General features: G+C 36.3%; 1 protein-coding gene across 1 annotated transcript in view; it reads right to left on the bottom strand.

The window, feature by feature from the left end:
* Window positions 1–5215: 5215 nt before the first annotated feature.
* Window positions 5216–27544, bottom strand: part of ARCN1 (archain 1) — a 37335-nt gene continuing 15006 nt past the window's right edge. Inside the window, exons 2-10 of the mRNA XM_074302279.1 lie at window positions 24071–24334; window positions 22766–22945; window positions 22400–22605; window positions 21006–21170; window positions 13717–13882; window positions 12406–12553; window positions 11558–11666; window positions 8960–9164; window positions 5216–7259 (exon numbers count right to left, since the gene is read on the bottom strand). Of these exons, the coding sequence (XP_074158380.1) occupies window positions 7170–7259; window positions 8960–9164; window positions 11558–11666; window positions 12406–12553; window positions 13717–13882; window positions 21006–21170; window positions 22400–22605; window positions 22766–22945; window positions 24071–24334 (1533 nt within the window). The 3' untranslated portion in view covers window positions 5216–7169. The remainder of the gene's footprint in view (window positions 7260–8959; window positions 9165–11557; window positions 11667–12405; window positions 12554–13716; window positions 13883–21005; window positions 21171–22399; window positions 22606–22765; window positions 22946–24070; window positions 24335–27544) is intronic.

The following is a 27544-nucleotide window of genomic DNA, read 5'->3' as shown; positions in this document are numbered from 1 at the left end:
CAAATACATACACAAATAAATTAATAAATAAGGGCCTTGATTGAAAAAGTCAAGTAATTGGAGAATAAGTATTGGACAGGGAGTCAGGACGAGTTCAAATCTCTTCTCAGAAAGGAAATGGTTATATGTAACCTGGGTAAGTCACAACTTCTGTCTGCTTCAGTTTCCTCATCTATAAAATGGAAATGATAATAGCACCACTTCCCAGGATTATTGGAATACAATTAAGTATTTATAAAGTGCTTTTACAAGTCTTAAAGTGCCACATAATTGCTGGCTATTATTATTATTATATAGGGTCGAGAGGAACTAGAACATAGATTAGGGCCCTTCATGGGATTTTGTATATACTGAATGGCTGATTCCTCCCTGCTCCACCCTTTCTCTTAAGGCAGAAGCAGCTCAAGGAGGAGTTTTCTCCAGCTGCTTCAGGGACAAATTGAATTGGCCACAGAAGCTACTAAGGCAGGGGTTCAGGCAGGGTCAGCAGCAGGATCTCTTCTTCCTATCCTCCCACCCACTCTTGGTCAGACTGACCCCATGACAAAGCCTCTGTGCAATGTGCCCTCTCATCTCCCACTGGGGCCAGGCTCCAGGTTCCCACAGTTGCAGGGTCGAGAGGACTTGACACCCTCCCTTCCTCATGCTCATTCCCCACTCCAATCTCCACATCTGGAGCCCATCAAACCCTGTACTCTTACAGAGTTATGCAAGAGGCTGCTAGAAGGGGTGGGATGGGATGGCGGGGTGGGGGTGGGGGGATGAGGGAGAGCAAAAAACCGTTTTTTTCCAAGCAATTCAGACTTTCCAAAGCGGAAGAAGGGGGAGAGGGCAAGGACTTGGAAGAGGATGCCTTGGCTTTTAGTGTTGAGAATGGGTTTGTCAGTTTCCATACCAATTTTGCTCCTGTGTTAGCTTTTTCCCGCCTCCTTTTCCTTAAATCTCTTGTTATCCTAGTCTCAGAGAAAGCATGCTTTCCATGATTGAGGACAGATCCTATGTAGACACATATAAAAATTCTTATCAAAAGCTTCTAATTCACTGATCCTTTCACCCTAGCACAAGCACCATTGGTAGTAGGTGTGGTGACAAAGACTTCTGCTCCAAATAACTTCTTTCTCTCCAACTCGGAAGAAGTTCAAGCCCTACTGAGCAGCTCTGAGAAAGCAGACATTAGTCCTCTCAGCTCATAACAACAGCAGCAAACTAATCCTCCACCTGAGCCAACATTCTTAGCAGAGCTGGGATCTAAGGGAAGGAGAGAGTAGGTCATGTTTTCCACATTTGTGTAGAGACTTCATATGAACTGAATAGGGACAGGGTTTTCCTTGGGAGGCTGAGGAGAATGAGGGGGAACAGAACTGTTTAATTTGCTCTGCCTTTTCATCTAGTACTTGTTCATAAATTAGGCAGGGGAATGGACATGAATACCAAAGCTTTGCTAGTCAACTTTTCTAAGAATTTACATTCTCCTAAAAGCATGGCAGTGGGTACCTCATTTTCAAATAGGTGAGATGACCATTTGTCAGAGATATATAGATCCAAGGAAAAAAAGTAATTTGAAATGATGGTAAGTTAGACAGTGTAGTGGAGAAAGTCCAGGACAGGAAGATGAACTTAAATGTGTCCTCAGACAACTAGCCTAGTCTAAATCGCTTAACTTCTGTCTGCTTCAGTTTCCTCATGTATAAAAAGGGACAATAATAATCTACCTCCCAAGGCTGTTGTGAGGATAAAATATTTATGAAGTATTTTGCAAACCTTAAAGCATTGTACACATACTACTACTAATAATATTTTGTGACTATAAATCTATAATGTGGTGATTCAGTAGTTGTTGAACAAAATAGGCAGTAGAGTTGGACTATTTTACCAAAGCATATTGAATAGTACCATGACTACAGATTGTTTTTAGAAGGTGCCCTAAAAATATGCAATATCTTGTTACCCCACCTAGGATAATGTTTAGTTACAGGTTGGACCAGATGACTTCTGACCATCCTTCTAACTCTTGAGATTGTAATCACTGGAGAAAGCTGTGGTTGTGTGGCTCACCACATAATGCCTAAGCAGCCTCCCAAAGCTGGACTACACTAGAGGTTTAGTACAGTTATCGATCAATCAACAATTTATCACATGCTTGCTTTGTACCAAACACTGTGCTAGGTACTTATGTAGGAAGTACCATCTGAGTAGACTTCTGAGAAAACCAGAGGTCTAAGAAGCAAAGATGAGGAAGAAGTGTGCATGGAAGTATGGAGAAAGGAGACATTTTTAGAACAGTCTCTTTAACTAGATCATGGAATGCATGAAAGAGAGTAATGTCTAATAGGACAGGGCTGAATTTGTGGTATCTCTGGTATAAGAATTTTCATGTGAGGAAACCCCTATCCCAGGCCTTGGCCCCTGCTCTATAACATGGTCTCAGAAAGTTACCTAGAGCACTGAAGGGATTGTCTTGCTTAGGAGTACATGGCCATTGGTTGTCAAAAGAGTTGGAATGAAACCCAAGTTTTCTTGGTTTAGAAATGAGTTCTCTATGCTGTCTCAGTAAATGTCCCAGAAAAGCAGGCTTCAATCAGGTTGTGAAGGACTTTAAATATCAATCAGAAAATTTTGAATTGTATCCAAGAAATAACAAGTAGCCACTGAAGTAACCTGGCCAGACATATGCTTTGGGAATATCATTGACAGTTGTGTAAAAAACAGACAAGAGCCTTGAAGAAGGGAGACCAATTAGGAAGTTACTACAATAGTCCACAGTCAAGATGATTTTATTTATCCAGGAAGTACAGAATCTTGAGTTGAGAAGTCAGAGGTTATCTATCTTCCAGTAGGGCGAAATTGAAACTAATCCCTAGGGGCAGCATGTTGACTTAGAAAACCACAAACTATCATTATCTATGTTACAAGGTATTTTTATTTTGTTAAAAGTTTCTCAATTACATTTTAACTTAGTTTCAGCCATAAGTTTGAGGTGTCAAGTTTCAGCCCAAGTTTGACACCTCTGATTAGTCCAACCTAAATCTTAACATCAATATTATTATCAAAGCAGGGTAATAAAACTTTTGTCATTTTCCCAGGGCCTCACCTCCTGAAAATTGCTCGTGTCTTATAATCATGGAAATGCTTAATTGCTTCAAGAAAGCACTCCAATGCTGTTGCCTACTCTTCACCAATCATTGGCTTTCTGGAAATCCGAATTATAAAGTCCTCCTAAAAAAATTAAGTCCAACTTTTTACAGGACATAGATCAACTTCACTATGAAAGTGACTACCTAGCATGTTCGAAATTATCTACTACCAACCAAGCTCCGTAGAGGGTCTCTTCTGGGGATCCGAGCCATAAAAAAGCAGCAAGGACCTTGCACCTGCTGGGAGGTTCCAGAAGCTTTCACACCTTTTTTCTTTTCTCTTGGGCAGAGAAACTTGTAATAATTTTGGGAATTTTTCTTTTTAAAATGTGAAATGGTTGGAAACCTGGCCCAGATGAGGCATTTGGCAGGACACAGCCATTTCACTTGGATATTGCCAGTGATAGCTGGCTTTTATTTTAAAAGGCCCCCACAGGCAGATGTAGACATTAGGTTTAATTGGATTTAAGCTTTGTGCCATGTGCTGGGCAATGTTTGCCATTTCTATCAGATTTTTAACTTTATCTTCACATATATCTAAAAGTTGTATCAAACAGGATAAAACATATCAAATACTTTGCAAGTATTGAAATGTTACAGGTTGTTTAAAATCTGACATTTACGTAATGACTTAAAATCTATAAATAGCTTTACTCTCTCATATGAACTTCATAAAAATCCCTGTGAAACAGGCATAATAGATACTATTATTCCTATTTAAAATGAAACTGAGGCACAGAGAGATTAAATGATGCCTGTGGTCATACAGGGAATATTTACTAAAGGTAAAAATTTGAGGTAGATAGTGGGCACAGTGGGTAGAGCACTAGGCCTAGAGTCAGGAAAGCTCATCCCTGTGAGTTCAAACTGTTTCAGACACATACAAGCTAAGTGATCCTGGACAAGTCACTTAACTGTTTGTCTCAGTTTCCTCATCTGTAAAATGAGATGGAGAAGAAAATAGAAAACCACTCCAGTAGCAAATGGAGTCATGAAAAATCAGACAATTAAAACCACCACCACAAAGGTTTGAACTCTATACTTCCCAACTTCAAGTCTAGCACTCTACTGTATTATGCTTTCCTGACTCAAATCATAAAAACCCCAAAATAATGGAAGTGCCCCATCAGCCATGTTCTGACTTTATCCTTCACTCATTGTTCCTTATCTAGCCAAGCTAAAGGACAACTGTTCAACAATTGTAGACACTGCTTGGTTCTTGCCCAATAGGAAAGGTAGTAAGATGCTATTTTAAAGGCAAAATCCTTAGCATTAAATAGCATATAAAAAGTTAAAGAAATGGCTACATTTAGAATTCAAATAAAAATATTAAGCCTCTACCCTACAACATAAAAAAGGGCACTGTGGCCTCTGATTGACTATTTGGATCTGTAGCTATTTGGCATGTGCAGAAGGCAAGACAGCTTTCCAAACCCCAGCCCCTTAAGCCTTACCAGATTGGACTGATTCAAAGGAACCTCCATAATTTTATCATGCTACAGCAAATACCCAGTCAAAAGTTTATTATCCCCTTATCTTTCCTCCTTAGATACCGATTTTTTTAAATGCCATCCAGGCATCTCTTTGGGACCTCTTTTCATAAATGCAAAATGAAATAAGCAAAACAAGGAAAACAACAGAAACAATTAAGTAGCCAGTCTTGCCAAGCTCAAATCATGCCTTTAAAACAAAATGGGTTTTTAATAGCGAAGGCAGAAACAAACACAGCTTATAGGCTTTTTCATTTCAGAAATTCACTTTCTAAATCAATTCCATTTATGTTCCACAAGATTTTTCAGGTGGTAAATTAAAATAAAACAGGAAAGCATAAACCTTTTTTGATCACCCATTTCTTTGATCACATCTTTGTCCTCTGAGTTGAGGTTCAAAAACCCATTAATATTAGGAAGATAAATATTAATGATCAATTATCTTTGCTGACAGAAGAGAAGCAAAATAACTCCCCCAGTTACATTTGGAATGCAATTCAAAGATTCAATTTGATATTTAAATAGGTTGAGAGAAGTAACCAGTTAAAAAAATCAAATACAATAATTGAGACAGTAATTGTGCTAAAGAACTGATTTTATAATACTCTTTATTTGATTAAAGAATTTGTATTCTTTGTGTACACTGGAATGTTATATTCCCTATGTAATTATTTTACAGGGTTACAAAACTTCTTTCATTTTAAATATTACCCCAAAAGTAATTTCAAAAAAAAAAAAATGTTCCTGTGAAACTAAACCTGACTTTTAAAAATCATATGGACAAGCAACTCTTGAACAAAATTGGATTAATATTTCTCATCTACTTAGCTACATGACAAATTTCTTATCCCTGTCCCCCTCCCACAAAAACCCTCAAATGGAAACCAAGTTGAAGATTTCTCCCTAATGCAGTTAAGAGGGAAAAAAAAAAAAAAAAAAAGGTGGGGGGGAGGTCAGGAACTTCCTTGGAAGACAATCCTAGGGCCCTTCTTATAAAAAATATGGATTGCTTCAAGCACACTTTCTACAAGGGAGAGAGAAGGGTTCTTTCATTGGCTAAAGGGGTAGGAATATTTCTATATATGAGTTGTTTGCTTGTCCCCTCTGTCAGTTGCTGCAGCACAAGATGCCATTTGCTGAAGCCAACCCTTTAAAGTTCAGTCAACAGAAATCTAGGTTTAGCTGGCTGCTGAAATTTTCTCTTATTTATGGATAAGCTGGAATGGAAAAAAAAAAATTAACCAGCAACTGATATTATGTGAAAGAAAAGGTTTAAAAGAAAGGAAAAAGTGGGCTTTTCAATAAGTATTTATCTAGATGTAAAGTGTCACAAGGCAGAAAATGGGCTATGCAAGCAGTCCCTATACCAGGACATTGTATGAAATTTTCAGTAAGAAATTTCCACCTGCTTGTTAAGGACCTAAAACTTGGTAGCAACAGGGAGTCCCCTCAATATTTCAGGTCAATGAGATAGTTGAGACTCAACGAATTCAGCCTCAAAACCCCCCCATTCTATTTTTATCTAGGATTCTGAGGTTGGACAAGACATTCAGAATGGCCAGGAGGAAGATGTGATGACAGGACTTTAACTGGATCACAAACTCTCTAAAGTATTTAACTTAAACCTTTCGCCAGAGTGCCCCAAATGGAATAACTGCAAATAGGGGAACCTCGGCAACAGACATGATTATAACTATGGATTGATAAACTCTAATCTGGGGCCCCACGAGCAGCATCATTTTAACAGGTCTCCTATTCTTTCCCAAGTGAAGCTGCCACTTAGTCCCAAAGAGAAGAAGGCAGCTACCACTCATTCTTGACTTCAAACTAGATTCTCAGCAATATTTTTGGGGATGGGCCTGAATGAGGGACATCTTGGGAGTGTTCAGAATAGAGAAATAGGAGGAGGCAGCAGAAGGCTGAAGGGAAATGGAACAGGGATATAAAACATTCTTTGTGTTTTCACTCCAGAATCCCATTACAAAAATCAAAATCTCCACTCAAAGTTCTACAAATAAGGACTGGCCAGATCAATTTGTTTCAAGGAGTGACAAACAAATGCAGTGCTTATGTACAAAAAGATCCCAGTGCCTGACTGAAGTGATAGAAAAGACGGCTAGGAGCTAAAGAGATAAAAAAAAAGAAAAAAAAAAAGATTAAAATCTCTATCTGCAGAGAAAACCTTTTAAAACAAAGAAAGTATGAGGTGCAACTGCATTTAGGGAATGAAATGAGGGGTGGGGCATGGAAGATGTTTAACCAGGGGCATTCTCTGGGGAGCCTGCTTTCCGGCTGGCCAGTGAGATCTGCCAAATAAGTCAGCAGCCTTTCCCCCCCTTTAGCTTGTGTCAATTCTTTGCCAAAGAATGTCTCTGAGACCCTGGAACTGGGGATGAGTTAAGGGTCTTTGCGCGTACAGAATCGTGCGTCTTATCAGAAAAAAAGATTTCCAAGTGGCCTGCAGATTTGGAAAAAACTCTTTAGCCATTGTGGGTTTCTTCTTTTATTTAAAAAAATCTTCCTTTTCGGTTCCTTTCTCTTGGTATTACAGGATTTCATATTTATCCACAAGGAAGGTGGTCTCCGTGGAAAACCTTACAGGACTATTCCCATCCACTTGGGTCACTTTGGTAACCTAGAAAAAAAAACACAGATTGGAGGAGGGAAAAGTGAGCCTTTCAGAAGTTTATCAAATTCTCACCACAGCCTAGATCAAATCCCTTGAACATAATGGAGAAGATAGTGTGGAAGATCAACTGAGATATAGGTTTGAATATTTAAAAAATTTATGACTTCAACTACCATGATGGACAAGTTAATGGTACCTCCAATGAATTATGGAAGATGCCAGAATGATTGTATATGTGGCTATGTGGCAAAGTAGTATATGGAAGTGTTCTGATTTTTTATCACAAACATCTTTTACTGCTCCAGCACTACTACGGTTTCATCTTATTTCTAGATCACAAATATGATTTGCTGCTTCCATCATTGAAATGCTACTACTTCTGAACACAAAGAAAACAACAATAAAAAAGACAGAAAATGAAGAACAATTCTGAACTTCAAAGAATGATATTAATAGAAGAGGAGGTAGCATAGTATTCATATAAATAAATATAAGTCAAAGACTAAAACTAGAATCAGGCTGGTGCAACAGTCTAACCGCCCTTCACCCAAAACCCCTGCTCCAACCTGATGTTGCATTTTACAAATTGTATAATAACTTTGATTGAACAAGATTTTGTAATTTAGATCTAGTTCAAAAGGAATGAAATCAAGACTGATTCTGACTGAAGAAGATTAATTACTTGGCTACAGCATGCATAGTGTGCTCTAATCATCTCCTGGCAAATATCATACTAAGCTGATCCACCAAACTTATTTCCTGGATTCAGATGGGATAATTATCCCTAAGTTTTTGAGGAGTTACAAAGCTTTATTCTGTTGCATACCTTTCTGATTGTCTTGTCTCAAAGAGGAATAGTATTGTTTGTTTAGAAATATTCCCATCTAGTAGCCTGCTTCATTATGTAACATGCAATATAGATCACAATGACAGGGAAAGAGAATGTCCTCTCTTGGGAAGAGTACAGTAAAGGAGCTAGAACTTCCTACCCACTTATCCATTTGAAAGATATCAGAATGCCAAGACAATAAGTACTTCCCCCATCCATATCCCCCAAGGAGGGGAAGGGGAAGGAAGAAAACACCAATATAATTGGATCTGTTGGTGATATAATTTCAGACAGAAGTAACAGTGAGCTAAAATGATGAATTAAAGACTGAGTCACACTACATCACCATAGCTCCTTCTCAGAGATACAGAAATGAAATACTGGCTAATGTTAGAGCTGATCCCATTAAGTGAAGGGTAGCAGAAACACTGATAACCTAGAGATCATTTCTCCTAGGTATTGGCATTTACATGACCCTTCCAAATTACGTTCTACTTAAGCTAAAATGAAAATGCATCTCTTGAGCATCAAGTCATAGCAAAAAATCACAAAAGTGTGTGTTGAGTGGCAGGAAATAGGTAGCCAAGCCAATAATCACAAAGCAAGTCAGCCACACATAGATAGTTGTCTTTCCTATAATTGCTACACAATTCACATGGATCATTTAACTTCTCAACTCAGTTAATATTGGGGAAAGGGGGAGGAAGAGATAAAGGATGAAGGACTTGCCTAACATCACCTAGTGAGTCAGTGGTGGAGGAATTTATAGATATAACCAGTTCTTCTGAGACTCCTGCTCTACTCCTGAAATCATGCTGCTTAAAAGCTGCCAACTACTCCATTGCTTTTGTTGTGCATCATCCCTAGGTATGGATACCTGTATGTTGCAATAATTCTTTTTGGAGATGAAGGAGACTTGCACAGGAAAGAAGTCATTGGGCTGCCCAGCAATGCTGAATTCTAGGCTGCCACTCTTGTTTTTGGCATCAATCACAGGCAGGCACCACTCCAAGGTGTTGCGTCGACTATCATGACGATATTCACCATCAATCTCACCAATTACAGGGGCACCAACTCCAGACCTGTCACAGGCAACATACATACAAATTCAGCTCAGCTGGTCAAAGACAAAAGGAACTTGTTAAGGATGACTAGCTCCAAATTAGCTCTAATGCAAGCTTTTATATAGCCCCTGAGAAATAAGGTTCCAAATGAGGACAGGGAACAGAGCCCTGGCACCTTCATTTTGAGATACTTCTACTTTATTTTGAACATTTAGCATTTAGCATGAATAACTATGGACTGCTTTTGTCTCTCACTCAGACCTCAAGAAGTTTACTCTTTTTGAATCAAGACATGTCTCTGCAAATCTTGTATCCTTGATTTGTGGAATTAAGAAATTTTAATTCAGGTGTAGATATACTTAGATCTCACTGAGAAACAGCAAAATTTTTCAGATTCAAATCTTTAATTATTTAGAACAGAGATTGTTGAATTTGGGTCTTATAGACCACGAGTCCCTGGTTATATTTATAAGTCTAAGATTAGAAGCTGGACTTTGATCCAATAAGTCAGTATTTAACTTGACAGTGAAAGAACTCTTGGGCAAAGTGTCTAAGGGAAAAAACAAATCATGATAAGAAAAAGAAAGATCTCTAGTTATCCTACCAGGGCCAGTTAGGATGTATTTTTCACTATGCATGAAGTTGACAAGCAATGCCATCCACTCCCACACATTCTAAATTTACCTTCTCTTAATTCACGAAGTAACATTTTATGCTTGTATTAGGAACAGAGTAAATAAAGGATACAAAGAAAATTCAACAAAGATGTTATAAAAAATCTTCTCTATTTTATGTCCTAATTCTATTTAGTGTTCTTCTCTACATCACCAAATCTGATTTTGGTTATATTTGACACCAGGAGTACTAGAGGACAAGGTATAGTGGGTTGTATAAGGGTCTCTTGTGGAGAGCATTGCAAAATTGAGCCAAGACACAGGAAACCACCAAAACCACAATTATAGGGTAGATGGTAAAGCTGAAAAATTGTGGCATCCTAAAAATAGTTCAGTAAAATAAATCATGACAAACAAAAACCCACACCTGTCACCCAAGTCCAAGCTCCAAAACAGCTCAAGGCAGCCATCTATTGTTCTAAAGAAAACAGTAAATAGGCTGTGGATAATAAGGTGATAACTTTGTTTAAAAAAAAAAAAAAAACACTGGTGATGAGCTTGGGAAAAGTTCAAGTGTATACTTTTTGAATGAAGATTTCTAATGCAGGAATGATAAAGACAGGTGTATTATTGGAAAGACCTGAAATAATTTCTATGCAAGAGTTTGAAATAAAGTTAAATTAAATGAATATTTTCTCCTTCTCAATTGTCACAGACCCATACATACTGGTTGAAAATAAAAATCCCTACATCAAGTAGAGATAATATAGGGAGAAAGGGGTAAGCATTTATTAAATATGTACTATGTACCTGGCACTGTGATAAGCCAGTTACAAATATATTTAGTTCATTTAATTCTCACAATAACCTTGAGATGCAGGTGATATGATCTCTATTTTACAGTTGAGGAAACTAAAGCAGACAATGGTTAAGTGACCTCCCCGAGGTCCCACAGCCAATAAATATTCAAGGCTGAAATTAAACTCTACACTTCTTGACTCAATGCCACCTATTATGCCACCCTGGGACAAATATACTACTCAGTAAGAATTTACTGAATATAATGGCAACCAGCACAAAACTAGGAAATGTCTTTTATGTGGAGAATTGAGAGGCTCATCTGCCTGAGGTGCTTAGTTTAAGATAGCTTCCTTTCTCTCCCATCTCATCCCCCAATCATTGATGTATATGGATGCCTCTGAAAATCCAGTTCCATCGTAACTAACACATTAATGACTAGTGAACAATGTGTGAAGGAAACAAGCTCTCCCTACTCATCTTTGTCTTGTGGCTCCTTTCAAGTTTCAGCTAAAAGCTTACCTTTTACAGGAAGCCTTTCTTGGTTCCTCTCAGTTCTAGTGTCTTCCCTCTATTGATTATTTCCTTTTTATCCTGTAAGCAGCTTGTTTGCATATGTTTATGTGAGCTCCTAGAGGGCAGGGACTATTTTCTGTCTTTTTTTTGTATTCCCAGTACCTGGCATGTAACAGGATTTTACTAAATGTTTACTGACTGACATTGTGAGAAATTGTTAATTTCTTTGGGATTTATGAAATGGAACATGGAAAAGCTTGGCTAAAAGTGGTTTCTGCTTCTAGAAGAATCTTTTTATTATATGGAAAGGTTAGGATCTAAACCAGAAACCTGTTTTGGAACATTAACTAGCTCATCCCTTAAAAAGTACAACTTCCCAAGGTTCTTAGAAAGTTGGACAAGGTCAAATGAGGCACCAGAGATTTTATATCAGAGATATAATTTGATTTATCAAATAAACTTAAGGAAAGTGATTCCACTTACGGAAGTGGGATGGTAATGACTACATCATTCAGTTCCAAGTTTTCTTCTTGTAGCTCATATTCTATGTTGACATCACAGCCATTTCCACTCTCAGAGGGCCAGCAGTTAACTAAAGGAACAAAAACAAAGGTAGGGACAGTGAGGTATTAAGAAAATCACAGAATATCAGAGCAGAATAGTGTTGGAATACACAGGAGAGCTGCTGAAATACATGGGAGCCACCTAATGGGCTGCTTGGAGATCCAACTCAGAATGAATCTCCTCTTGTAAGAGGATAATACAAGGAGACTAAAAGGCCATTATGTTGTCTGACCTCTTTCCTCTTCCCTCTGCCTCCAATTTATCTCATTCCCATTCCACAACACCTGTGTCAGCAAAGGCTGCCTTGCAGCTCCTTTGGATGCTATGATCCACATCTGTGGAGGCTCTCAGAGAATTGAACTGCCCCTTAACAGAATAGGACCTCAGAAGTCACCGAATCCAACTCCTCCTCACTTTAAAAATGAGAAACTGGAGCTTGCAGAGATAAGTGACTTGCCTAAAGTCTCTTGACTAATAATCAGCAAAAAGTTTTTCTTAAATCCACATCTCTTGATTCCAAATTAATGATCTTTCTGCTTACATGTTTCAAGAAGGTAGGATAGCAAATCAGAAATAACTGATTGCTATGATTCTCACATATCTTCTGTAAAGTGGCAATATTAGACTAAAGCTACTGAAAAAAATTGCACAAAGTAAGTTTTATTTTAGTTTTGGGAATAGCTCAATTTGTTGCCAAAAGAGCCAGCACTACTATCAATTATCTCAAAATGCAGAGTCTAGCTCAATGGCCAGACCAAAGCACTTACTTGTCAATGGAATGAAAGATTCCTCTGTGGTCTGTAGCCTCCACTTTAGCACCCCAACATCACTGTTGACTGGGAATGACTTCTCTGGATTCTTCAAACCAATGAGAGACTCTGCAGTAAAGAGTTTTTTGTCCACATTTGGGTGGGTCTGATATGACAGAGAGGAGAAAGAAGAGCATTAACTTAAATTCAGATGAGACAAGATACAAAGTTTTAGAGGGTTCAAAGCTTTAACTTAGAGAAAAGAAATATCCAAAAGAAGAACTAGTGACAAATCCTACGAAGGGATGTGTTTTACAAATCTATAGGATACTCAAATCTTAATTTCAATTCCTATTCCTTTATATGGGAAAGCCCAACTTCCAAAGTACTACTGGATTTAGGGAAAAAAAAAAAAGTGCACATAAAAAAAGTAAAGACAATCAATATCTTTCAAATGCATTTTATAAGAAGCTATTTCATGGTAGGGCTAAACATTAATCTTGAGCCTTTTATAAAGAGACAGTACATAGAAGAAAAAGACAACATAAAATTTCTAAATCACCAGAAAGCTCTGGGGACAGCAAGGCTACAAATGTGACCAGAGGAGAATTTTGCAATAGCAGAGAATTCAATTGGTCAGACTTCAACTCTAGCAGGGGCACAGAAATATTAAGTCTGTATCATGCAAATTTGTTTTAACACCTGATCTCATCTTATTATGGTTATTTTATATACTTTTGGAGCCAAAGCTTTTATCTTTAAGAAATACTTATTAATTCCAGAAGCCTTGAATCTCTATATCTATTCTTTATTAGTGTCTCTCTCTCTCTCATTTTTTTTTTTGGCGCTGAGGCAATTGAGGTTAAGTGACTTGTCCAAGGTCACACAGCTAAGATGTGTTAAGTGTCTGGGGCTAGATTTGAACTCAGGTCCTCCTAACTTCAGGGCTGGTGCTATTCACTGTGCCACCTAACTGCCTCTCATACAATCTTTCTTGAAGAAGCTTTTTACTTGTGATGAGTTAAGAGAAATCAAGAGATTGTCACAAAGTTTTTTTTTTTTTTAAAGTGATAGAGCATTGAGAGGAAAGAAAATTACTATTGTGAAGTAATGAAGTTTAACAAATTTGATTCACATCATCACTCAGTCAACAATCTGAATAAGCTTGCTCTTTCTGAACTATGTCAAGAGATAACAATATCTATGCCACATATCTTGCCATATTTTGCAACCACACAAGAGATTAAAACTTTTAATAATACTAGTCCTTAACAGCTATCCTAGTTTAATGAAATCCCAAAGTTTCCTAGGCCCTCTGCCTCCACTTACTTGTAGTTGTACTCCCTTCTTATCTTCATTTTCCACATGTAGACGAATCCGACCAAATTTGTCATCTGAGATCCTTAGCATGATCATGCCATGTAGCTCCATGTTCTGCAAACCTCCATCTCGTCCACAGGTCAATGTAATTTTTTCTTCAATCTTCATATGCACACTGCAGATATAAGAAAGTTACTTAAGTTAGAAAAGAATATTGTTCAATGTTAAACTCACCATGTCAACACATTTTAAAGAGATGACTACTCTGAACATTATGTGAGGCTTTTTAAAAATTCTTTCTCTGATCTCACTTAACTTATAAGGCTGTAAAAGCCTTTCTTAATGAGAAATCTGGAAATAAGATTTAAGAATCTGACTCCTATCTGACTTTCCTTGTCCTTTTACAAAGTCTCTGATACCAGGACCAACTTCTATGAACAAGGCAAGGTAGCACTTTATATTCAAAGATGCTCAGCAAGTATTTATCTGTACAATCATCAAGTGTCAAAGTCTTTTCCAGATAGTCTAACAAATTATTGATTCCAATTGATTCCCTTGTCTCCTAACCATCTTCATAAAGATGCAAGAGCATACCAATCTAATATTACACTTTTACTAAAAAAAAGTCCAGCAGTTTACCCATTGCCTAATGAAAAATAAACTACTCATTTCATTTGGCATTCAAGACCCTTTACAATCTGGTTCCAACCAGCTTTCCTGCTTTAACTCTATTATTTCCCTTCATCTTCTCTGTGTTTTAACCCAACAAGGTTATTCTCTACCTTACCCAGTCTTAATTCAATGCCTTTGGCTCATGCTGATCCTGATGCCTCAAATAGGCTCCTCCTAGCCAAAAACTCCATCTATTTAAAGTCCTCCCTTCTATCAAAGAACAATACAGGTACCCAGTCCTTCATGAAATATTTACTGACACTCCAATCCTCGGGCAGAAATGATCTCTTTTTCCTCAAATATTTTATAGTACTTTGCCCAAATCTTTCTTTTGTATTGATTTAAATCCATCTATCATAATCAGTTGTGTACATGTTTTTTCTTCCTGTTATGTCTGCAAATTTTTTGAAATAAATACATACACATTTCTTTGTATTCTTCAGTGTGTAGCCCAGTATACCTTATAGTAGATGCTAGTTTTTTAAACTCCAATTATCTCCCTAAGTCCAAACTATCACTGATAACTTTCTTATAACCTTCAAGCCTTAGCAATCCATTAGGTATGTCTCAGACATTTCTGTTTTAAAAATCTACAGCCATTTCTAACAAACCGATGCAGCACTGTTCTATTTCACACAGAACACAAAGGGACTGGATATGATGCCTTTATACAAACCTAATAGAACTGTTCTTCCAGACTCATCTTTCACTTGACCTCAAAACCACCAGCAACAGTAGCAGGCTCTGGGCTTCAACACAAGAAATCTGAGCTGTGAATATGTAGACTTGCTTCATACTTGGTACATAGAAATTATTTCCAACCAATATTAATATCCAGAGCTAGGAAAAGACTAAACTGAATACTTCCCGAGGGTATAAATACTTAAGAATGCATATTCCTATCTTTTATATTATTTATAAATTTTGGACAAAATGTTGAATTTTTCCAGTTCAATTTACAAGAATAGGAAAGACAACACCAATGCACATTTACAGCTCTAATTCACCTAGTCAGGTATTTACCTGAGAGGTAGCACACTAGACACTCCACACATTTGCTGAGGAAATAAGTATCTGAGATCAATTTAGGCAGTAAAGAATTGAGAAAAGGCAGTCTATTAGTCAACACATACATATTAAGCTCTTATGACATGCAAGGTACAATGCTAAATGCTAGGGAAACAAAGAAAAGAAAACAAACAGCTAAAAATAACTAAGGAGCTCAAAGTCTACTGAGAAAGACAATATATAAACAACCATAAACGAATGAGATACACAAAGATAATTAACAGAATAAAGGCACTAACATTAAGGGGGACTGGGAAAGGCATCTTATAGAAAGTACAATTTTAGTTGTGACTTGAAGGAAGCCAAGGAAGGTTGGAGGTAGAAAGGAGAAGGCAGAGAATCTCAAACATAGGGAATAGTTAGCAAAAATGTAATTAGAAGATTAAATATCTTAAAGAGGGATAGCAAGAAGGCTGGAAAAGATAAGAGGAGGTCAGGTTATTAAGAGCTGTGAATGCCAAACAGATAATTTTATATTTGATCCTGGAGGGGAGAATATTATGGTCAGACTTGTGCTTTAGTTAGATCAATGAAAGCTGAGAAGATGGAATGGAGTATGGAGAGACTTGAGGTAGAGATCAAATAGAAAGTTAATGCAATAGTACAAGTATTAAGAGATGAAGGGTTGTATTGGGTGGAAATGTTATAGAAGAGAAGAGCCATATCTGAGAGATTCAAAGGTGAAAACAGCAGGCCTTAGCAACAGATTGGATATGGGGAGTAAGAGATAATGAGGAGTCAAGAATAATACCTATACTAAAAGCATGGGTCAATAGAAGGATAGTGGCTTTCTTGAGAATAATAGGATAAGTGAAGAGTTTGGGAGGAAAGATAATTGATTTTAAATTGACTAAGGAACATCCAGTTTAAGATGTATAATAGGCTGCTAGATAAACTAATGAAAAGGTAGGAGATTGATTAGGACCACCAGCACAGAGATAATTAAATTCATGGAAGCTGATGAGATCACCAAGTGAAAGATACAGGAGGAGAAGGTCCAGAATAGAATCTTGATTGACAGCCAGAGTGAACAAGCATGACTTGTATAAAGACCTGGCAAAAGAGACTGAGAGGGAACAGTAAGTATGTTGAAGAATCAGGAGAAAGCATTGTCATAAAAACCTGGAAAGAAGAAATATCAAGATTATCTTCCAGCTATGGGAGGGGGTAGGGAGAAGGAGGGGAAAATTTGGAACAAGGGTTGATGTTAGAAAAATTACCCAGGCATATACTTTGTAAATAAAAAGCTTTAATAATTAAAATATATATATATCAAGAAGATTATCAACAGTATCAAAATCTACAGAGAAGTCAAAAAAGATGAAGACTGAGAAAAAAGTCTGACAATTAAGAAATCATTAGTAACTTAGAGCAGGCTTTATCTGAATTGTAAGGAAGCCAAACTATAGAAAGTTAAAAAGAGAGTGAAAAGAAAATAAGTAAACTTATCAATAATAGACAACTTTTTCAAGGAGTTTAGTCATAAAAGAGAGGATAACTATGGGATGATAGCAAAGCTACATAGATCAAATGAGGGTTTTTGAGGATAGGAAACATATGGGCATATTTACAAGCAGCAAGTACACAAGAAGAAACTAAAGGTAAATGAGAGAGTGAGGAATAACAGAAATGACAATTTGTGGGAGAAACCTGGATGGAATGGGACTACTTGTGCATATAGAAGGATTTGCCTTGGCAAGGAGAAGGTCCACTTCTTTATATGACAACATAGCTAATGTGATGAGACAGTGAATCAATTAGGAAGGTATATGAGAAGTGGTCAGCTATAGTAAGGGATTATATAATATAAGTTGAGATTATATAATATAAACTTGTGGTGGATCCAGTCAAAAACATTTTGTGATTTTCCCTAGTACATGGAATAGTAGTAAACAGGAAGTAGAAGGAAGACTAAGGCTCAGTATAGTAAGATCAGACAATAGGATAAAAAGGCAAAAGACTGAAGACACAGTTTAAAACTGAACTAGTTCACCAAAGAGCCAAAATAGGAAAGGGAATAGAATATAGTCAGTCAGTGTAGTGGTGATCTCAAAAGAAAAGAAATGAGGGACTAAGAGATAAGAGGTCACAATGAGGACAAATAATAGGACTAGGGCTTACAAGGCTAAGGGAAAAGTGCAAGGGCAACAGATTATGAAATTCCAGAATTCACAGACATAAATGTGGAAAATCTCAAGAGTAATGGTAAGATTAGCTCTTTATGTTGCTGAGCTAAGGTAGAGAAGTAGGTCAAAGGATATGAACAGACAATTTTCAGATGATGAAATTAAAACTATTTCCACTCATATGAAGGGGTGTTCCAAATCACTACTGATCAGAGAAATGCAAATTAAGACAACTCTGAGATATCATTACACACCTGTCAGATTGGCTAAGATGACAGGAACTAATAACGATGAATATTGGAGGGGATGTGGGAAAACTGGGACACTGATACATTGTTGGTGGAGTTGTGAAAGAATCCAGCCATTCTGGAAAGCAATTTGGAACTATGCCCAAAAAATTATCAAAATGTGCATACCCTTTGATCCAGCAGTGCTACTACTGGGCTTATATCCCAAGGAAATACTAAAGAAGGGAAAGGGACCTGTATGTGCCAAAATGTTTGTGGCAGCCCTTTTCATAGTGGCTAGAAGCTGGAAGATGAATGGATGTCCATCAATTGGAGAATGGCTGGGTAAATTATGGTATATGAATGTTATGGAATATTATTGTTCTGTAAGAAATGACCAACAGGAGAAATACAGAGAGGCTTGGAGAGACTTACATCAATTGATGCTAAGTGAAATGAGCAGAACCAGAAGATCATTATACACTTCAACAATGATACTGTATGAGGATGTATTCTGATGGAAGTGGATATCTTCAACATAGAGAAGAGCTAATCCAATTCTAATTGATCAATGATGGACAGAATCAGCTACACCCAGAAAAGGAACACTGGGAAATGAGTGTAAACTGAGAGCATTGTTTTTTTTTTTGTTTTGTTTTGTTTCTCTTCCCAGATTATTTTTACCTTGCGAATACAATCTTTCCTTTGCAACAACAACAACAACAAAATTCGGTTCTGCACATATATATTGTACCTAGGATATACTATAAGATATTTAATATGTATGGGAATGCCTGCCATTTAGGGGAGGGGGTGGAGGGAAGGAGGGGAAAAACTCGGAACAGAAGGGAGTACAAGGGATAATGTTGTAAAAAAAAAAAAAATTAAATTAAAAAAAAATTACCTATGCATATGTACTGTCAAAGAAAATGTTATAATTATAAAAATTAAAAAAAAAAAAAAAAAAAAAAAAGAATAGCTAGTAGTAGAAGAAAGTCATTAAGCCAACAAACCACTGAAGAAGAGAAAAGAGGGGTACCAAGGAGAAGAAAGCTTTATAGAGTAGCTCTGATAAGAATGTTGAAACTCTAGGAGCCATTTATTGTGATCAAATGAAAGCAAAGAACCTTCATTTAAAAAATGGCTGATTTTTTGTCTCCAATTTATTTTTAACTCCTATTTTTTTTTTTAAATCTTAAGTATGTTTATTTTTGTGGTTTCTAATTTTAAATGCGTATTCAGTTCATTGATCCTCTCTTTTTTTGTTTTGTTGATATGTTTATGGGGATATGATTTTCCCCCAGGGACTATTTTAGTTACTTCTCAAAAATCTTGCTATGTTGTTTCATCATTACCATTTTCTGTGTAATTACTAATTGTTGCTATGATATGTTAGCATTTTAAGATTTTATTTTGAAGCCTTCTTTTGGTTCTGTGTTTTTTGTTTATAGTTCCTGAATTAAGCATAGTATACATAATATTATGAGTATGCCATACATAATATATAATTATAACTAATAAAAAGTCATTTTTCTTGTGTTGTGGTCAAAAAAAAAAAAAAAAAAAAAGGTAGAGAAGTAGGTCATATGAATAAGTTGAGGAACCAGAATGTTAGGGTGTTCTGAGGAAGTAGCAAACATATGTTCTTTCCCCTCATATGTTCTAATATTAAGGCACATATTGAGAAGGACAGAAAGAATATGAGCCAGGTAATGAACTCACTGAGGAAAGAAGGGGAGTGTTCTGGCTACTACAATTTTGACTGGCTAGTAAAGATAAAAAAAATGTAATTTTAATTACATTAAAAAAGAGAGAGAGAGAGAGAGAGAGAATGCTACATGATGGTATAAAAGAATAAGCCTGGAAGTGGCAAGGGAGAGTAAGAAGAATCTAACTCCCCAGTCTCAATCAGAGAAAGTGCAACAAGTGCTGGAACAGGTAGCCAAGTGTCAATAGAGGGAACCAAGTCTCACTTGAAAGTCAGATGACAAAAGGAGCAAGAAAGGAAAAGCTTCAAGAAAGCAGGTTTATTACCTACAAAGCAAGCATTCCAGAGCACAGTGAAGAAGTGAATAACTTTAGCATGAAACTCTGAGATGGCTGATTTGAGGGGAATCATAATAAGGGAGAAGGCAAGAAAGATAAGAGAATGAAATCTGAATATTGACAGCTGGAGGTTCCAAATTATTGGGATGGTTAATTATGGGAAGAAACAGGTAAGCTTTCTTTCCCTAGATGTTTCAAGATTATTTTCCTGGATATTAATTAATATTTAGCTTCTACTTTAAATAAATCTTGTATCAAAAAAAGTTAAGAACCCAAAAAGAATTTTAAATAACTAAAATCTGATCTTTCTTGTGCAGCAAGATAACGTATAAATATGTATGCACATATTGTATTTAACATATACTTTAACATATTTAACATATATGGGACTACTGCCATCTAGGAGAGGGGGCAGAGGGAAGGAGGGGAAAAGCTGAAACAGAAGTTTTTGCAAGGGTCAATGTTGAAAAATTACCTATGCATATGTTTTGTATATAAAAAGCTGTAATTTTTTAAAAAAGAAAGAAACAAAAGAGAACTACCTAGCAAAAAACTGGAAATTGAAAGGATGTCCGTGGCTCAATAAACTGTAGTCTGCAATGAAATATTATTGTTCTGTGAGAAATGATGCTCTCAGAAAAAATAACAAAAATCAAAACCTGGAAAGAGCTCCATAAATTCAAGCAAAGTGAAATATACAATATATAAAGTAATAGCAATGTTCTGGGTTGACCAGCTGTAAAAGACTTTGCTATTCTTAGTGGTACAATCATCCACAACTACTCTAAAGGACTTATAATGAAAAATCCTATCCACACTCAGAGAAGGAACTGATTGTGTCTGAAAATACAGATTGAAGCATTTTTTCTCTTGCTTTCTTTTTTTAACTTAATTTTTTTTTTATGGTGGGAGATCTGTTTTCTGTTTTCTTTCACAACTTGACTTTTAAGGAAATGTTTTGCATAACTTAACATGTGGTTTCTTAATTGTGGATAGGGATAAGAGAACTCAAAAATGTTAAAAAAAACAAATATAAAAAAATTTTTGTTTTTGAATCTACCTGGGGAAAAATATTAAATAAATTTAAAAAAAAAAAAAAAAAAGAAAGGAGAACTAATTAGTTATCTGATATGCTCATACTACAGAAGTAAATTCCTACCTTTCCATGTTAACAGGTGGTGTGAGCACTTTGGCTGCTTCAGAGCTACGTTTGCCTGCATTGGAGGACATAATGGTTTCACCTTCAGATTTCAGTTTGTCCACAAAATTGTCTACTTCTTTTCCTTTGGCTCCAAGTTTCAAAGCTTTGCTTGGTCCTGAAGGCCTAAAAGAAAAGATGAATGGTGAGATTAGCTGCCTTAGGAAAAAAAAAAGTCACTACACAGAACATCAAGGATAGAAGGGACCTTAGATATCTTAATCAACTTTTTACATAAAAAGAAACTTGAGGCCCAAAGAAGTTAGATCAAACAGTTAACTAACAGCACAATCGAGGATTAAAACCCAGGACTGTTAATCTTAAGCAATGACTTTACGTAACTTGTAGTAGAGGGTAGAGTACTGGGCTTGGAGTCAAGAAGACCTGAGTTCAAATATAATCTCAGATACTATGTGATACTGGGCAATTGTTTAATCTGTGTTTGCTTCAGTTTTAATTTAAAACAGGGATTTACCTTGCAGAGAGGTTGTGAGATCAAATGAGATATTTATAAAGCATTTAGCATAATGCCTGGCACATGGCAAGCTAATTTTCCCCTTACCCAGTGCATTTCCCATTACAGCACAGTTTCCTTGCTATTGGATCAGTAATTTAATCACCACTAATTTCCTCAGAAACCTTTGTTAGGGTGAATGCCCAAGACCCAAAGATTGGCCTTGAGAAAAATAAAGTTTTATGATAAAGAGGCTAATATATTGAATTCAGTTAAAAAAAGATGGATTTAAATCTTAATTCCAACCCTACTATGAGACCTTGCCATTATACTTTCAATGAGCCTCAATTTTCTTATCTGCAAAATAAGGATAATATGTATAATATCTATCCCTCATAATATTATTGTGAGGCTCATATGAAAAAGGGCTTTGCAAACTTAAATATGTTATATGCATATTTATAATTCATTTTAGTATCTAAATAAACATTGTTAAACTCAGAGAACATTTTTAATGAAACCAATTATCAAAGTTATTATGAATGACTTGTTTTCAGGAAACAAAGATCCACGGATATAGCTATATGTGCAATACTGATCAAATTTCTACACAGAATTGTCTATAAGGAGCATCACTACTTAAACACCCCCCAAATTAACTGTTCTGGAAATGGAGATAAATGGACATTAACTTATCAAAGGAACACTTACACAAAAGGAGAAACAATAATATTTCTCCCTCACCCCTATATTATGTGGTCAAGTTTTATGCTGCATATTATTCCATCATGTCATTCTTTAATCATTAGCTTGTCTAGGTGCCAGGTACAAGCATAAAAGATATATGCATAGAGTCTTCATTTGGCTTTCTAGGGCTGCTGGTCCCACACCAGACTTATACCTGGCTGGTGCAGGTGCCACTTTTGTTTTTTCTGTTTCAATGATAGTCTCTGTGATCATGGCAGCTGTGCTGCCACCAGAAACTGCTGAGCTTCCGAATCCTCCAAAGCCTGGTGCTTTTTTGCCCAGTCTCTCAGCATCTCTTCGGGCCTGTTGTAACTCCTTTGCTTTACGCCTCATCTCCGCCTTGGCCTCACGTTCCTGAGTCTGTAAAAAAGAGCACATATGGATCCAGAAATGAGAGAATAGTATACAGAACCAACCAAAGGTACAAAGAAAAAGGGAAAAGCAGAATAATCACTGAAAAAGATTAGAAGACACAGCAAACACTTCAAATTGACAAAATCTCAAAGGAGCAGCAATTTACCTCTCGAACTGCTCGGAACACCTTCTCCTCGTGAGAGTCCATTTCTGTGAAAGTCCTGATTTGTGCCAGGTTAACATTCTCTCTGTAACCCAGGGCAACAATCTCATCAAAGGCAAAAATCAGGTCAAAACAGTGCTCAGATATCTCATTTTCTTCTAAGGCTCGGCAATATTCAGGGATCTGGTCATTGATAGTAGTGATAAAGAAAGAAGATATTATTAGAATTTAGTCAGGAGTTATCTTCCCAAGTTCCCAGAAACACAGCCAAATCTACTAGGCTTGAAAATGTCCCCAATCTGAACCCTTCTCATCCCTCTTGCTAGTTTTCCCTTTTGAGAAGCTAATTCTTATTGTCACAAGACATCTCTCACTTGTGGCTCTTGCATAAGCAACAAAAAAATGTAGAACTTGCTATTTAAACATACACCACTAAATAGCTGTCAGAAGATACACATAATAGCTAATTAAATCTTTTTTTCAAATTATACACACACATATATGCTAGCAATTTTAAATTTGGCAAGATAATCATGAAATAAAAGCATGATCCCTATAAAGTCCTTACAAAGTCTTGGAAATTCTCTGGTTACATATATTCTCCTGGCAGAGGATAAAGTTTGTTAAAAAAAAGCTAAAAGAACTACATATTGTAACGACATAATCAACAAATAATTTTTACAGCTGTGATTTTACTTTAGGGATGAATTCATACAAGTTCTCTCCAAAATAAGAATAAATTTCTCCATTTTGAGCACTGATAGATATCCACATATTGGCCATTAAAAAAAAAAATACAATTCTGCTTTAATCTGTAATCAGACTCCATTAATTTTTTCCCATTTTTTTCATCATAAGCCCTTCAGGGTTGTCATGGATTATTGTATTGCTGAGAACAGCTAAGTCATTAATAGTTGACTATCATACAATATTGCAGTTACTACATACAATTTTCTCTTGGTTGTACTCATTTATTTCACTCTGTATCAATTCATGTGACTTTTTCCAGGTTTTTCTGAGAGCATCTAGTTTATTTGTTACAGCCAACAATATTCCACCACAATTATATGCCACAACTTGTTCAGCCACCAGAAAAGGGCTGCTATAACTATCTTTGTTAAGTCATTTTCCTTAAAAAAAAATTAAACTATGTTATACTTCTTGGCCAGTTTGTTTTAAATACCAATCTGTTAAAATAAAGACCTGTTGTATTGTTTCTTCTCCTCAGATTTTTTAGGGAGGATGAGTTCTCACAAAGAGAGAAGGAGAAGTAAAAAACTAAATCTGATACTACAGAGAAAATTTTACCACTCTAGAGAAGAGCCGTAGAGTCTCCAGGTCCTCCAGGATGTTACTATTTTTGGTGGTGATCAGGACCATGTACAGCTTCTCCATAGGTTGATATACGTATCTTACACTCTCTGTCTCAACAAACGTGTGTTGCTTTCCAGTGTTCATAAGCTTGGGGAAAGCTGCTAGCAACCCTTCAATTCGAGTCCGGGTCATTTCCACAAACTGTCGAGAAACTATAGCTTTCCCTGCTTTTGTGCAGACAGCTGCTGCCAACAGCACCTAGGAAGAATACAAGCATAAGTATAATTATTTCAACTTAACTAGAATTAAATGTTGAAATGTAACCCACCTAAAGAGGAAATTGTTTCAAATATACTAGCCTTCAATTTATACTGTCATTTTTAAAAAGGAGTTTATATTTCTCAGGGTCCTCAGAGATGGACCATTCCTGATAAGGGAAAAAAAAAAATCCAGAGATAGTACATTTAGATAGTGGTTTAATGATAGTCATCATGAAAATATTCATCTAAATTCTAGTCCAGAGCTTTTGTTATTGAAGTAATAAAAAATAAAGCAATAAAGCAGCAGATGAAGCTAAAGATGACAGGAAAAGATAATGATGAATGTTGGAGGAGATGTGGGAAAACTGGGACACTTACACATTGTTGGTGGAACAGATCTAACCATTCTGGAGAGCAATTTAGAACTATGCTCAAAAAGTTATCAAACAGTGCATACCCTTTGACCCAGCAGTATTACTACTAGGGTTAAATCCCAGTGATCTTAAAGGAGGGGAATACATGGGAGTCACCTAACTGTGGCTGCTGGAGATCCATCCCAGAATGGATCTCCCCTTGTGAGAGCATGATACAAGGAGACTGAAAGGCAGTTGCTGTTCTCTGACCTCTCTCCTCTTCCCTCTGTCTCCAATTTATTTCATTCCCAGTCTGCAACACCTGTGTCAGCAAAGGCTGCCCTGCAACTCTTTCAGATGTTATGATTCACAGCTGTGGAGGTTCTCAAAGAATTGACCTGTCCCTTAACAAGAAAGGGACCTGTATGTGCAAAAATATTTGTGGCAGCCCTTTTTGTACTGGCTAGAAACTGGAAACTGAATGGATGCCCATCAATTGGAGAATGGCTGAATAAATTATGGTATATGAATATTAGAATATTATTGTTCTGTAAGAAATGACCAACAGGGTGATTTCAGAGAGGCCTGAAGAAATTTATATGAATTGATGCTGAGTGAAGCAGGAGATCATTATACACGTCAACAACAAGACTACATGATCAATTCTGATGGACTCGGCTCTCTTCAACAATGAGATGATTCAAACCAGTTCCAAGTTTTCAGTAATATAGAGAGCCATCTATACCCAGAGAAAGGACTATGGGAACTGAGTGTGGACTACAACATAGCATTTTCATTCTTTCTGTTATTGTTTGCTTGCATTTTTGTTTTCCTTCTCAAGTTTTTTTTTTCTTTCTAGATCCAATTTTTCTTGTGCAGCAAGAAACTGTATAAATATGTATTTATATATTAGATTTAACATATATTTTAACATATTTAACATGTATTAGACTACCTGCCATCTAGGGGAGGTGGGGGGAAGGAGGGGAAAATTGGAACAGAAAGTTTTGCAAGGATCAGTGTTGAAAAATTACACATGCATATGTTTTGTAAATAAAAAGCTATAATAAAAAAGGAAAATTTCTTTCTGAAAAATAAGTTCTCTCTGGAATTTTTTACATACTGCCAGACAGTGTTGGTTGGTTCTACTACACGTCTTTTCACTTAAAAAAAAAAAAAAAAATGGCTCGCAGAGTACACTAGGGGATATGGACATAGGAATGAAAGTGAGGTTTAGAACAAAAGATGGCAATCAACCAATAAGCATTTATTACTGGTTTATTCAATGTCAGGTACTAGGAATATCAATAACAAAAAGTTTAAGTTTTCTCAAGTTTTAACTCCAAAAAAATTGGGTAGGGGGTGGGGGGGAGAGTGGAGATCTTGTTTTTTTGATATCACCAAGACTTGTAAATTCTTTCTTCACAACTTTCACTCTTATACAAGGTTGCTCTGTTCCTCCATTGGGCCACCATTTTAGTGTAATACTTTAACATCTTACTTTTTCAATAACTTTCAGGTTGGTTTCCCAATTCCAAGTTTCACTACTCTAGATATCCTTAACTCAACTGCCAAAGTGATTTTAAAGTACAGGTCTGATCTGTTACCACCTCACTCAATAAACTCCGGTGACTCTCTCAAATATAAAATCTTCTGACTTTTAAAGTCCTTTATAAGATGGCCCTTCCTACTTTTCCTAGTCTTCTTACACTTTACTCCCCTCCAAAATACTCAGTAACATGGGCCTCTCTCCTATCCTCCCACATATCAATCTAATTCTCACCCTGTGCATTTTTATGCACAGAATGTGCAACATTCTCCTCCTTCCTCTATACCTCCAGGCTTTCTTCAAGTTTCAGCTAAAGTTTTATATTCTGCAAAAAGCCTTTTCCAATGCTGTTTAATCTTAGTGTCTTCTCTCTGAGATTTCCTCCAATTTATACTATATATATATATATATATATATATATATATATATATATATATATATATATATATATATATATATATATCTTTTTTGTACCTAGTAGTTTGAATATTGTCTCTTTTCATTAGAATATAGATTCCTAAAAAAACAAAAAACAAAAAACAAAACAACAACAACAAAAAATACACACACATATATAGATTCCTTAAGGTCAGGGACCTCTTTCTTTGTATATATAATTAGCACTTAGTAAATGATAGTTAACTTGACTTTAATTTCCTAATTTTTTTTTATTCCCTCTCCAACTCAAAGAGCTATCACCATTAATAAAGAGAAAAATTAAAATAGAAAAATGAAAGCATTTTAGCGTTTTGGATTAAGATTAATCAACTGACTTTGACCCATTATCCCAGTATCTTTGTGAAGAAGAGAGAAAAGTATATTTTCTTATGTAATGGCCAAGTTTGGTCATTATGATTACAATGCAATGTTCTAATATTTTTATTGCTATCGCTCCCTTGTTCTTTCAATTTACTTTGTCCTAGTCATTGTGTAATTGTTTTCTTGATTCTGTTTACTGGAAATAAATTATTTTCCAACTTACATATTCCTTCTTGGTGAGTTCCCTGACTCAGACATGTGTAGCACTTAGCTTTGCTGAACTCAATGAATAGAACTTGAAAAATTTTGAAGTCTATAATTTCTGAAGCCAGAATGGAGGTCTGACCTAGGTAAAATAAAAGCTTAATAGCAAGTTCAAACATTTCCCCCTCATCTTTTAATGAGAACTACAGTATTTAAACTCCAACTTGTGCCTTTTGACTTAATTAAACCTACCCATCTCATTCAGCCATGATGACAATCTGCAAAGGTCGAGAAATAATCTCAAATGGCATATAAGTCTAGACACTGAATTGTGAGCAAAACT

Source organism: Sminthopsis crassicaudata, chromosome 3, assembly GCF_048593235.1.
Source record: "Sminthopsis crassicaudata isolate SCR6 chromosome 3, ASM4859323v1, whole genome shotgun sequence".
In the NCBI taxonomy this organism is placed as follows: Eukaryota; Metazoa; Chordata; class Mammalia; order Dasyuromorphia; family Dasyuridae; genus Sminthopsis; species Sminthopsis crassicaudata.
Note: the sequence above shows the minus strand (reverse complement) of the source record. Positions and strands in the feature narration are given on the sequence as shown.